The sequence below is a fragment of the Mesoplodon mirus genome (assembly GCF_964341445.2).
Source record: "Mesoplodon mirus genome assembly, chromosome: 4".
NCBI lineage: Eukaryota > Metazoa > Chordata > Mammalia > Artiodactyla > Ziphiidae > Mesoplodon > Mesoplodon mirus.
The window spans coordinates 185,805,795-185,820,450 of record NC_138979.1 but is presented as its reverse complement, the minus strand read 5'-3'; the positions used below and the strand labels follow the sequence as shown (position 1 = coordinate 185,820,450).

The 14,656-nt window shown below is 41.4% G+C and overlaps 1 protein-coding gene across 9 annotated transcripts in view; it reads right to left on the bottom strand.

Moving 5' to 3' along the window:
* The window catches only part of PPP2R5C (protein phosphatase 2 regulatory subunit B'gamma), a 133,751-nt gene that overhangs the window by 42,168 nt on the left and 76,927 nt on the right, over positions 1–14,656 (bottom strand). For 7 of the 9 annotated variants that reach the window (XM_082619738.1, XM_082619740.1, XM_082619741.1 and 4 more), the window contains one exon: positions 10,592–10,791. The exons of the other annotated variants lie outside the window; for them this stretch is intronic. In XM_082619738.1, coding sequence (XP_082475864.1) covers positions 10,592–10,791 — 200 coding nt within the window. The remainder of the gene's footprint in view (positions 1–10,591; positions 10,792–14,656) is intronic. 9 annotated transcript variants of the gene reach the window in all.

Below are 14,656 nucleotides of genomic sequence, written 5' to 3'. Positions count from 1 at the left end.
AACAAAAGAGAGAAACTGTAATCATACAAGTATTCAATTGATCCAAAAGAAAAAAGAGGAAAAGGGAAAAACAGATGGGATGAACAGAGAAAAAATACAGCAAGATGGTAGATTTAAACCCAACAACATCAGTACTTAACAATCCAAGTTAATGGTTTGAGTACCTCAACCAAAAGGCAGAGATTGTTTGACTGAATAAAGGAGCAAGACTCAACTATATGCTGTTTACAATAAGCCCACTTTAAATATAAAGATACGAATTGGTCAAAAATAAAAGGAAGGAAAAATATACACATTAACACTAGTCAAGAGAGAGCTGGAGTGGCTATATTAATATCATACAAAGTAGGTTATGGAGAAAATAATATTACCAATGATAAAAGGATCATTTTATAGTTATAAAGGAGTCAATTCAACTAATAATACTAATATTTATGTACTGAATAATATGAAGCACCTTATACAACTGCAAGAAACAATTAGAGATAGAAAATAAAAAACCCCAATTACAATAGCACCCAAAAATAAAATATTTATGAGTCTAAAAAAATACATAGGGGGTCTACATGCTGAAAACTATAAACAAAGATGATCAAAATGGGGATATATACTATGTTCACGGATTGAAAGGTTCAATATTGTTAAGACAGCAATTCTCTCCAAATGTACATATTCCATACAATTCCAATTAAAACCCCTGAAGGATATTTTGTAGATAACGACAAGCTGATTCTAAAATTTATTTGGAAAGATAAAATAACTAGAAAAGCCAAACAATTTGAAAAAGAATAAAAAGGTTGGAACATTCATACTACTTGATCTCAACATTTACTACAAAGTGACAATAATGAAGAGGGTATGGCATAAGCAAGAGGATCCCTAGATCAATGGAACAGAATAGAATCCAGAAATAGACTCACGAATATGGTGAATTAATTTTTGATTAAGGTGGAAAGGCAATTCAATGGAGTATGGCTAGTCTTTTCAACAAATGGTTTTCAATACTTGGACATCCATAGGCCAAGAAATGAAACTGACAAAATGGATCAAAGATTTAAATGTAAAGCTAGAAAATCTTGAGGAGAAAAGTTTTTTGAGTTTGGGTTAGGCAAAGACTTCTTACGTGTGACACCAAAAGCACTACCCATGAAGGAAACAGATCAAAAGCTAGACTCTTCCTCTAAATGAAAACCTCTGCAAAAGACACTGTTAGAATAAAAAGACAAGGCACAAGGTGAAACATTTGCAAATCACTTATCTGCCAAAGCGTTTGTATCCAGAATATGTAAACAAGTCTCAAACTCAGTAAGAAAACAACCCAGGGGCTTCCCTGGTGGCGCAGTGGTTGAGAGTCCGCCTGCTGATGCAGGGGACACGGGTTCGTGCCCTGGTCCGGGAAGATCCCACATGCCGTGGAGCGGCTGGGCCCGTGAGCCATGGCTGCTGAGCCTGTGTGTCCGGAGCCTGTGCTCCACAACGGGAGAGGCCACAGCAGTGAGAGGCCCGCGTACCGCAAAAAAAAAAAAAAAAAAAAAAAAAAAAAAAGAAAACAACCCAATTAAAAAACAGGCCAATGATCTGAACAGACACTTCCCCAAGGAAGATACGCAAACGAACACAGGAAAACATGCTCAGCATCATTAATCATCAAGGAAATGCCAGTTAAAGTCAAAATGAGATAAAAGGACTGAAGACACCAAATGCTGACAAGGATTGGAGCAACTAGAACTATCGTACGTGGCTGGCGGGAGTGCAAAAAATGGCACATCTACTTTGGAAAACAGTTTGGCAGTTTCTTAGAAAGTTAAATGAATACTTAATCATACGACCCAGCAGTCCCACGCCTATGTGCTCACCCAAGTTAAAAAAAAAAAACAAACCTATGTCCAAAACTTGTACATGAATATTTATAGCAGCGTTATTGCTAAAAACTGGAAACAATCCAAATATTCCTCAACTGGGAAGTGGACAAATCATGATACCTCTATATAATGAGATACTACTGAGAAAAAGGAACAAACCACTAATACATCAACAACATGGATGAATATCAAACAGATTATGCTAAGTTAAAGAAGCTAGACTCAAAAGGCTACATACTCTGAGTTCATTTATATGACATTCTGGAAGAGGCAAAATGACAGAGCTAGAGGACAGATTAGTGGTAGCCAGAGATAATGGGTAAGGGGAAGGTCTGACTTCAAAGGAGTAGCATGAAGAACTTTTCTGGAGGGTAATGAAACTGTTTTATATCTTGACTGTGGCGGTGGTGGTTACATGGCTACACGTATTTATCAAATCCCAAGAGAACTCTTCACTAAAAACGTAATCTTGCCGAATGTAAATTTAAAATTAATTTAAAACGTTACAGAAAGATAGTAAATATTCACTAGGCTCTAAGTTCTCAAACCTTCTTGATTCACAATGCCCTTAATGTCTTAGTAATTTCTTCACTGTGCCCCTAGACCAAAAGAAATACCTATCAATTTAGGAGCTTAAAAAACCCCAGCTTTAGTGAGGTATAACCTTACTGTATGTAAAGTGTACAATTCGATACATTTAACATTTACATACATCTGTGAAACCATTATACAATCAAGATGATAAATATACCCATCATCCTCCAAAGTTTCTTAGTAGCCTTTTTTTTTTAGGCAGCGCCATGTAGCATACGGGATCTTAGTTCCCCAACCAGAGATTGAACCTGTGCCCCCTGCATTGGGAGCGTGGAGTCTTAACCACTGGACCACCGGGGAAGATCACTTAGTAGTCTTTTGGAAAAAAAAGTACATATAAGTTAAGTTGGTTGCGGTTGGAGGTGGGGGTGGGTTTAGGTAGAATTGGCGAGGGGTGGAGTATGGAAAAAGGTTAACTTTTTTTTCTCTATCTTTTTGTATTTATTTCACTTATTTAAAATAAGCACACATTTAATAAAAATATCAAACAAAACAAAGGGTAATTCTCTCAAAATAAGAACAAATCTCCAAGAAATGGCTCACTGGGTATTTGAAGTAGAAAAATCATTCGCTGGATTTCAAAAATCTCTTTATACCTTAATCTCCCCTTAGCTCATCGATGATGGCAGTGCTTCTTTACCCCATGTTACTGTGACTTTGGCAAAACAAAAACAACTAAGCAAAAAGAGGAATGCGTGATTTAAATCATTACCTGAAAGAAATCTGTAGACTATTTGAAGCTTCACTGGTTAATACACTACCTCCTTTAATTCAAAACATCCTTTCCTCTCTCATTTCCAAACTATCGTCACCCTTACAACAAGTAATACTTTCCAGAACACACTGTAAATATCAGATATAAAAACAGTAGAAGGAGACTGTCCAACATCAATCCTTAAATGAAACACGAGACAATCATCCTGGGGATCTGGGCATGAAACCTCCCACAAGGACCCAAGAAAAACTCCTCTGACCTTAACAGAAAATGTTGACTTGAACCCTAAGCATGAAAGAAAACTTGTAAGGTACTATCTAGTCATTTACAAGCAGTACGGATTAAAATACTGTGATGAACTCATTTTCCTTGGAAACCCAACATGAGTCCTGATGACAGTACTGCTATTACACTATACAGGACACGGTTTTTTAAAGAAAAACGCATTTATTGATTTTTGATAATGGCAAATGTGATACATGATCATTATGAAAATTTTCTGAAATTATAAAAATTTACTCATAAAAGGGTTAAATCCACATCATCACACTATCCAAAAGCAGCTACTATTAACAGTTTGCTCTCTATTCCTCTAGAACACAGTCTCCCGGACAGGTAAGGGTAGACTGCATAAGGGCAGTCTTTTTTTTTTAATTGATAAATTAATTAATTTTTGGCTGCATTGGGTCTTCATTGCTGCACGCGGGCTTTCTCTAGTTGCGGCGAGCAGGGGCTACTCTTTGTTGTGGTGCGCGGGCTTCTCATTGCGGTGGTTTCTCGTTGTGGAGCACAGGCTCTAGGCGCGCGGGCTTCAGTAGTTGTGGCACATGGGCTCCAGTAGCTGTGCCTCGCGGGCTCTAGAGCGCAGGCTCAGTAGTTGTGGCGCACGGGCTTAGTGGCTCTGCAGCATGTGGGATCTTCCTGGACCAGGGCTCGAACCCGTGTCCCCTGCATTGTCAGGCGGATTCTTAACCACTGCGCCACCAGGGAAGCCCCACACCCCACATCTTATTCACTGACTTCTACAGAGTAATCCAGCACCAAAGATGTGGGTAATTCTAGAGAGGTCCATCTTGACGTGAAGCACTTTTGAGCCATCCACTTCATTCAATCATTGATCTAACCGATTCCTTTTCTGACCTGCAGGTGGTTTCATCTGTGACTAAGACTAGTCTTAGTGCCCTCGTCCAGGCAGGAGACTCTGTCGAGTGAGCATTACTGAGCCTCTGACATCCCAAACCTTTCTCTCTGGGAACTGACAGCCCAGGGGGAGTTAAGAGTTGTCACAGGTAGTATGTGAGGGCTTAACCTCAGGGGGCAAGGCAGGGAGGCCATTCAGAATGACCTGGAGAACACGTGTAAACGAAGCGCTGTGACCCAGGAAACGCCGTTTCTGACCTGCTCCCAGGTGGCGCTGGTGCTGCGGCCTTGGAGCAGCACTCTTTGAGAAGAGTGGTTCTCACAATTTTTGGTCTCAGGACCCCTTTAAACTCCTAAAAATTATTGAGGATCCCAAAGGATTTTTGTTTATGAAAGTTATATCTATGGATATTGACTGCAGTAGAAATTAAAGCAGAGAAATTTAAAAAAATTCATTCATTAAAAAATAGCAAACCCATTGTCAGTATAAATTTATAAAAAATAAATTTTTCGTAACATTAGCTATTTCATAAAACTCATATTAAATAAAAGTATTTCCCAAAACAAATTCAGTGAGAAGAGTGGCACTGTTTTACATTTTTGCAAATCTCTTTACTGTCTGGTTTAATAAAAAACAGCTGGATTCTTACATCTGCTTCTATGTTCAGAATGTTAATTTGGTTGAAATATAGGAAGAAAAATCTGTCTCCAGCAGATACGTAGTTGGAAAAGGGAGAGGTATTTAATAGCCCTTTTAGATAATTGTGGACTTCTCTGATACTACACCAAAACTTGATAAGTGGTAGTTTACTAAAGGTTAGCTACTCTGTGGAATCGTAAATCTTATCAATGAGGGGGTCTCTAATACACGAAAATCCACTGGTGTGTCTTGCACTTTGAACGGCTCTCTGGCCGATGAATGATTTTGTATCATCAGTTTTGGTCATTTAGAAAATACTGGCCTCACTGAATTATGTGTATTCATATATTTTAAATATATTGCCTATCGGACTGGACTGCTATGCTTTTTAAAAACAGAGTTATTGAGAGATAATTCATATATAACACAATCCACCCCAATTCATATATAACACAATCCACCCCTTTAAAGTGTACAATTCAATTGTTTTTAGTATATCCACAGGACTGTGCAGGCATCACCATGCCTCATTCCTTTTGTCGTGTGTATTAAAGATCTAATTCATTCATAACGACACCAATCTCAGCAGGAGAGCTTGCGGCACCCGGAAGCTGAAGCTTGCACTGGTGGATACAAATCTTCCAAAATTCAAAATTTTGCCTGAAAGCTCAAATTTTATCTTTGGCAACAAACACTGTCAATTATTTTCCTTAAAGTGACATTCTAATTTTATTTTGTGAGAAAATGCTCCCTAAATATCCAAGTCTGAATAACCTGTTTGTCAGTCATTCTCCAAGTAAAAATGGTGTTCTGTGAAAAAAGTGGCTACACTATTAGCTTGGTTTTGCTGTCAGTGTTTTCACTATGAGAAAAATGCCAATGCCCGAAAAACAGATTAGTCAATTGAAAAAAAACAAAAACAGATGGTTGACTATATTTTAAAAATGAGTGAAATTAAGAGATAATGGAGTTGATGTAATTTAGGCCTGAGAATTTAGATGCCAGGAGTTTTCCTTCCTGAGTAATTCTCCCGTTCATCCTCACCTCCCTGAACCTAAGTTTTTGAAGTCTGGAAAATAAAAGTCAGGCTAGAGGATCTATAAGGTTCCGTTAATTTCTAGGACTACAGTCTATGATGTATCAAAATACACAGCACACATGAAAAGGTGCTGAACATCATTAGCCAAGAGGGAAACGTAAATCAAAACCACAGTGAGACAAATACCATATGCTAACACACACACACACACACACATATATATATATATATATATATATATATATATAAAAAAAACACATATATATTTAAGAAAAAAAAATGTCATGAAGAACCTAGGGGTAAGACGGGAATAAAGACACAGACCTACTAGAGAATGGACTTGAGGATATGGGGAGGGGGAAGGGTAAGCTGTGACAAGGCGAGAGAGAGTGGCATGGACATATATACACTACCAAATGTAAATAGATAGCTAGTGGGAAGCAGCCGCATAGCACAGGGAGATCAGCTCGGTGCTTTGTGACCACCTAGAGGGGTGAGATGGGGAGGGTGGGAGGGAGGGAGACGCAAGAGGGAGGAGATATGGGAACATATGTATATGTATAACTGATTCACTTTGTTATAAAGCAGAAACTAAAACACCATTGTAAAGCAATTATACTCCAATAAAGATGTTAAAAAAAAACAAAACAGTGAGATCCTACCTCACACCTACTAGGATGGCTACCATTAAAAAGACAGATAGTAACAAGTATTGAAAATGAGGAGAAACTGGAACCCTTATCCCTGCTGGTGGGAATAAATGGTGCGGCCACTTTGGAAAACAGTCTGGCAGCTCTCCAAAACGCTAAACACATAGTGTTAACACGTCACCAGCAATTCCACTCCTAGGTAAACACTCAAGAGAAATGAAAACATATATGCACAAAAAGCTTGTACATAAATGGTCACAGTAGCATTATTCATAACTGCTAAGTAGCAGAAATAACACAAATGTCCATCCATGGATGAATAGATAAATAAAACGTGGTATATATTCATATAATGGAACATTATTTATTTATTATTTTTAAAATTTATTTATTTATTTATGGCTGTGTTGGGTCTTTGTTGCAGCGCGCGGGCTTTCTCTAGTTGCGGCGAGCGGGGGCTACTCTTCGTTGTGGTGCACGGGCTTCTCATTGCAGTGGCTTCTCTTGTTGTGGAGCATGGGGTCTAGGCACGCGGGCTCCAGTAGTTGTGGCACACGGGCTCAGTAGTTGTGGCTCATGGGCTCTAGGGCGCAGGCTCAGTAGTTGTGGCACACGGGCTTAGTTGCTCTGCGGCATGTGGGATTTTCCCGGACCAGGGATTGAACCCATGTCCCCTGCATTGGCAGGCGGATTCTTAACCACTGTGCCACCAGGGAAGTCCCTGGAATATTATTTAGCAATAAAAAGAAGTTCTGACACACGCTACAACATGGATGAAACTTGAAAACATTACGCTAAATGAAAGAAGGCCCCATAGTGTATAATGCCATTTCTAAGAAAGATCCAGGTTAGGCAAATCTATAGAGACATAAAGTAGATGAGTAGTTACCAGGGGTGGGGAGTGGGGAGTGGGGAGTGGGGAGTGAGGGAGGAATGGCAGTAACGGTTAATGGGTATGGGATTTCTTTCAGGGGGATGAAAATGTTACAAAATTAGATGTGATGATGCCTGCACAGTCCTGTGAATACACTAAAAACAACTGACTTGTACATTTTAAAGGGGTGGATTGTATATGTGAATTACCTCTCAACAACTCTGTTAAAAAACATACAGCAGCCTAGTCTAATAGGCAACATATTTAAAAGAAGTAAGCATAAGAAGTATAACATCTATAGAGCTTTGGATTCTTCACGGTAAGTGGGCATTAATGTCTTTAAAAATACTACGACAGGGACTTTCCTGGTGGTCGAGTGTTTAAGACTCCACGTTTCCACTGCAGGAGGCACAGGTTCGGTCCCTGGATGGGGAGCTAAGATCCTGCATGCCGCATGACGCGGCTGAAAAAACCAAAACGAAACAAAAAACAACTATGACAAAACAAAAATACATACACACACACAGACACACACACCAGGCAATCCTTCAAGCAAGTCGGCCGAGTGCCACTTCAGTGGTAAGCACACCAGGGGTGTCCAAAGGGCACTACAAAGGGGCCCACATTTTTTCTACCTGCCCTCCTGGGTCCAGGCACCGCTTGGGGTGGAGGCCTTCTGTTGGCTGCTTGAAATCTGCACCCACTCGCTACTTCTGAGAGGGTCAGAAACCACTGCCAAGTACCATCCCCACCACACGCCTTCTCCTTCCTTAGGTATCTGTCATCAGTGCCCTCTGTCTTTGTATAAAACCAAACAACGACAGCAAACAAAACACAAATCCTCTCTGCCCCGCGCCGCTCATCCACTCGAGCTAAGGGAACGGCCGTGCTCTCTCCTGCCCTCGCCTCGCTCCAGTCAGAGGACAGAGTGACCTGTCTGTCCCCCGTCCCCTCAGCGCCGCGGAAGAGCACCTCTTGTGCACGTATCTTCGTGGGACAGTGTAACTCATCTTGTTCCAGATACTCTCTGCACCTTCTTCCCGCCTCGTGGGCAGTCCTGTAACTCTACCTACATCCCCCGTTTCACCTTCCTTCACTGCCGTACCTTAGCCTAGAATGACACATTACTGGTCAGAGCCTTGGGAGGGCAAAAGCCTTGGTCACCACTCCACTTCCTCACCTGAAAAAGTGCTCAGTGGATGCTCAGGAAGTGTCTGCTATGTGCTTTAGGGGCAAAATAAAGTGCCCAATACTCTGAAGATGGCTTGAATTTCTGGGTGGGGAACAAAGCTAAGACGGCAGGAGGAGAACCTGGTTATTAGGACATGGTTTTGACAGGGAGACAAGAAGTAATGATGATTTAATCTAAAAAAAGTCTCAAGGGCTTCCGGTCTCCTACGTGGTTCTGGTAATGTGCACCGCCTCTGTGAAACGCAAGGGAGAGACTGTTCCAAGCAGGCAGGCCCGACGTGGCGCAAGGGCAGGCCTCTGACCCCAACCCGCCAAGCCTCGCCTCACTGGGCTCCGCAGACTCCTCCCTCCTGGGTTAAGAGTGGGACTCAGGGACTGCTGGCAGCCGAGGCTCCGTCGAAACTGAAAAACCTTCCATACGTGTCATTTAATATAAACTTACGTGTTTATAAATTTAATAGATGACATATTAGTACACGTAATTCAAAAAGAGAATGAATTTAATATATAATAAAGCAGCATTTAAAATCGACTGAGAAAATGGAATGTTCAACACACAATGTAGAGACTAATGATTTTTCAATCATTTTATAAGACAAAGTTATATCCCTACCCTGAGCCATTAAAAAAAAAAGTTCCAGGAGGATTACAAAATGTACTGTGAACAACAGAATTATGAAAGTGTTAGGAGAAAATATTAGAGATTTTTCTTTGCGATTCTGGGGTTTGGGAGGCCTTCCAGAGTAATTGAGAGTTGAAACCGAAAGGGAAAAAAAAGACATTCCGCAATTTTCCTTAGTCTGAATGGGTGAGGTTTTTGAGGATTTACTGCTCACTATATGCTTGTGATGGTTCTTCTGGTGGGAGTCTGGTGGAGGAACCCAAACGGCTCTCACAGTCCTAGGCTGACTACATGCTGGTTAATTCTGAACTGTAAGAGTTAACAATAATAAATTAATCAGGTTGATCTCAACTTTGGATACAACAGATTGTGAATGCAAAAAGAACACGACTTTCTTTTTCCAAAGCAAACATACTAACGTAAGAAAGAAACATATTTTAGGTCAACGAGTCTAGTCAATTTTGAAATATATAGCTTTGGGGAAAAAATGAGAAACTTAAGGAGTTCAATGGAAATCAGCATTTAAAATTTTATGTTAAGCCATCAGGATTCCCTAGTAACTGGGGGGTACTATTTCAAAAGCAGACAAAACACCAACAATTCAAAAAAACTCAAGAGAAAACTGGAGTTCAGTGTCAAACCTAAGAGTTTTAGTAATGGTATCACATGAAATGTTTCCAGGTGGTAGTGACTGAGGTCACAATGGGACCTGCAAAGGACCTGGAAACAGGAGACTGAGATTTTGGGGCTGAATGAAACCAACGATGAACTAACTGCAGGATGACAAGAGCTGGGTGCATCTCAGCCCATCAGGGTGGACTGTCTTGACACCAGCTTGGTCCCACCACTGTCTTAACTCCTCCGCATCATTAGAATTTTCCTGTACGTGTATGGACAACATGCTTCCTTCTAAATTATGTATGGGCACTATTATATTAATGTTATATATCTTAAAAAAATTTAAAGAGGGTAAGACAGTAAGTACAAATGAAAGTTCTAACATTTCTACCCCACAGCGTAGCTGTGAGGATTAAATGAGTTAACACATGTAGGGCGCTTTCCTACCTAGAAGGTCCCTCACTGTAATCCAGGACATATTACAAAGATTTTCATTCTTCGAGGTACAAGTACAAATTTTTGAACAGGAGGATTTTTTCGTGGCAAGTGTCATGTTAGGCTCAAATGTCTTAGCACAGTCTAAGAATATCAGAGTCCTGTTTGTAACTCAGGTTTGGGACACGCTGGTTAAACCGTAATCACTTACCATATGGACTACTTCTGGGTAAATAGGCTCTGTGATCACATTCCGATTATGGGTGATATATTCTACCATTTCACTTAAAGCAGCTCGTTTTACTTCCTTCCACTTTAGGTCACTTAGTGGATCGGAAACAAAGTCAAAGAGGACACAACACTGACGTAACTTCTGGATAAAAAGCTTCTCTTGATCAGCAGGAGGAACATCTGAAAAGGAGAAAGCAAAGTATATTGACTGCAAAAATGCTTAACCCAGAATTATTGTGAAATACTTTTAAGCTTTCTACTATTTTTATTTCGAATTAATAGAGATTTAAGAAACAAGAGATGGGGCTTCCCTGGTGGCGCAGTGGTTGAGAGTCTGCCTGCCGATGCAGGGGACACGGGTTCGTGCCTCGGTCTGGGAGGATCCCACATGCTGCAGAGCGGCTGGGCCCATGAGCCATGGCCGCTAAGCCTGCACGTCCGGAGACTGTGCTCCGCAACAGGAGAGGCCACAACAGTGAGAGGCCCGCGTACCGCAAAAAAAAAAAGGAAAAAAACAAGAGATGGGGTAGGGGTGAATAGAGGTTAAACATTCCTTAAAGAAAATGAAAGAAAAAAAAAACAGCTAGTCACTGCTCAGATCATATGCTTCATATGATAAAGTTTCTATACTTTCTCTGAAGCCACGTCCAGAGTACTGTTCAAAATAAATTCCTTCTAAATGCCTTCATTCAACAAACATAACCTAGCACCAAGGATCACATGCTGGCACTGTGTTGGGCAGTGGAACAAGAGGCAAAAACCACAGCCCCGGTGCGGGGCGAGGGGCACAGACACCCACACTGCGTGACAGCTGCACACAGTAGGTACAGGTGAGGTAAGAAAAGGTCACAGGAAGGATGCTCCCTCAGGTCTGCTGTTGCTCTAAACTTACAGGGGAAGGGCACAGGCCAGCTGGCAAACAGCAAGCGGCATCAGTGTGGAGCTTGCCCAAACGAGCTGTCACACACATGCTGTGAGGGTCTCCACCCTGGTGCCCCACACAAAGCACATCTCCTCCCTCAATGTGGGCTACAGTCAATGCACATTACACATGATGTCAACAATGTAGAAAGGGCGCAAATGATAATATTACTGAGGGAGGGAGTGCTTACCAGGGCCAGGTGCCATACTAAAAGCTTTATACATATTTACAAAATGTAATCTTTACAATGACATAACAGAGACGAGATACAGGCATAGAGGGTCAGTGCAGGGCTGGAAAGTGATGGAGCTCTGTGTGACTTTCCAGAATTCTGGGAGGTTTGGAAAACTCCAATCTGCCAGTGTGAGCTTGACGGCTTTTTTTCGGTGAAAATCAATCAGTGGTGGTATGAACGAATAGGATTTATGGACACATTGACTGAAATGTGTCCAAGATCTGCAAAATGGCTCCGAAGATCTGCATGACTCAGTGAACCAGTATTTTCCACGTGATCAATAAATGGTGTTACAGTATCAGTCAAGGGCAAAAGAGCCATTCAAAGGGCAAGAGAGTCCACTGTTTTTTGTTTTTGTTTTTTAAAATGAATGAATTAATTAATTTATGGCTGTGTTTTGGGTCTTTGTTGCTGCGCGTGGGCTTTATCTAGTTGCAGTGAGCGGGGGCTACCCTTCGTTGCGGTGCACGGGCTTCTCACTGCGGTGGCTTCTCTTGTTGCGGAGCACCGGCTCAGGTGCGTGGGCTTCAGTAGTTATGGCATGTGGGCTCAGCAGTTGTGGTGCACGGGCTTAGTTGCTCTGTGGCACGTGGGATCTTCCCAGACCAGGGCTCGAACCCGTGTCCCCTGCATTGGCAGGCGAATTCTTAACCACTGCGCCACCAGGGAAGTCCCAGTCCACTGGGTTTTAATGTAATAAAGTGTACAGAGAGTTTATTAACGTGGCTTCAGATTCCACATTGCAGATTCGTTCAAGAAACTTCTCGTTTGTTAAGTTTTGGTGTAGTATCAAAGAAAATGTCCACAACTATCTGAAAAGCCTATTAAAATACTCCTCCTTTTCCCAATCAGTGTCTTCCTACATTGTTTCAACCAAAACATGTGGCAACAGACTGAACGCGGAGGCACACAGGAGAATCCAGCTCTCTCCTATTAAGCCAGACATTAAAAAGATTTGCAAAAAGAGAAAATGATGCCACCCTCTCACTAAACTTGTCTTTGTTTTAGGAAATATGGCTATTTTCATAAAAGTGTGATATTTCTGTTAACATGTAATAAGGTTTATTATTTTTAATGAATTAATAAACATACATTTTTTCTGGTTTAATTTCTAGTGTGGTCAGTATCGGTAGCTAAATCCACATAAACAAAAGCTCTCTGGGTCCTACATAGTTTTTAGGAGCGTGAAGGGATCGGTCCTGAGACCAAAGCTGCTGAGCGCCCTTCCCCACACCAGCGGCACCCCAGTGGGCGCCTGGGGGCGGGGCCTGGCGCTCCTGCTTCCACCCGCCTCTCTCTGCCTCAGAGCCCGCCCCAGCCACCCTGCTTTCCTTTCCTGCCCTAACCGCCCCCTCCTGTTTGGGGTTCTTGCTCAGGCCTCCCTCACTGCCTGGTCAGAGAGGACGTACTTCTGGGTTGTCTTTAAGCTCCTACTGCCTTGAACGGCGGCTACCTTGCTGGGCACTTCTTCCCCATCTAGCTGCTTTCTGAGGGCAGGTCCCAGGTGATTGTTTCCTGGTTCTCGGTACCCCCTAATGCCCAGTGTGGAGCCCTGCAAACAGCAGGCACTCAGCACAGCCACCGGAATGGCCCATTTCCTGGGGAGCTCCCCTAGTTCCCACACTGCACGCAGAGGTCAGCAGTGCACAGCCGGTCCAAGGGGTGAGGATATGCTGCCTGAAGGGTACTCAGGGGACCGTGGGGACCGAACTGTGATCCATAAACATTCTGAGTCCAGGTGACTGGAATCACTTAAATGAGTAATAGTCACTATAATGTTTGGGTCTCTGTACATGCAAATATCCAGCCCTTTTCAATGAAAAGCTCCGTGCTTGGCTTCAGTCCTCACTCAATTCTACACCTCTGCTCACCCTCCACTTTGCCAGGATCATCTTAAATGAGTGCATTTTGTAGCCACACCTTGTATACCTGGAACCTTCTGGCTTTCTCATGTTCTTGGTGCCGCAGAGAACTGAGAAGCCACATTTACCCCTAAGAGCCACCTGATGATGACTCAGCTGTCACCAAAACACTAAAACAAACCTATTACGATAAGAAGGAAGAGCAGAGTAAAATATTTTACTTTTTTCATAAAATTTCTATCTAAAATTCTTCTAAAAAGCAAGGAAATCTCAACTTTCTGGAAATTGTCAATTCTCCCAGGGTTCCAGACAGCTAAGGTATTACTGTACTATTTTCGTTTATAGTTTATAAAAAAAAGTTTGTGAGCATAATCTCATGAACTCTTTTATATTTTAAAACCTCATTTGGCTACATTTATAACTGCACTGTTTAAAAAAAAGTATATTATACCAATCAAATTGAATATAGTTGTAAAAATGTTGCATAAGTAGCCCCTATCAAATATTTCCATATGGTTTTTGAATGCAAGTTAATTTAGCTTCTTATTGGTCACCATATTTTAAAAATCTTTACTTTCTGCTGTGTTAACAGGACTGTACCACTGGGGGATAAAAATGAGTGGAGGTGGTAGAAGAATAGGCTTTTTTATCTTTATGTATTCTGATTCTTTAACAGTATGAGTTATTTTTGTAATTAAAAAATAAGCTCCTTAAAAACTATTAAGTTAGCACTGCTAATCTTGAAAGAAGAAAAAAGGTACGACAGAATACAACCTGTACCTGTTCTGACTATCATGTAATGTGGACCAAATGATGAAAACTAACTGGGACTGACACTGCTGGTATATTACACTTCAGTGTTTGGTGTTCAAGAGTGCCTGACTCTTAGGTAATAAAACAGGACCCTGGATTTGACCCAATTCTTACAATTACTCCTATGAAGCAGAATTTAAAAAAAGAATGGATTTTGAATTCTGCCCATGAGTGACACTGGCTTACTTTAATTTTAAACTGTATACGGACTAA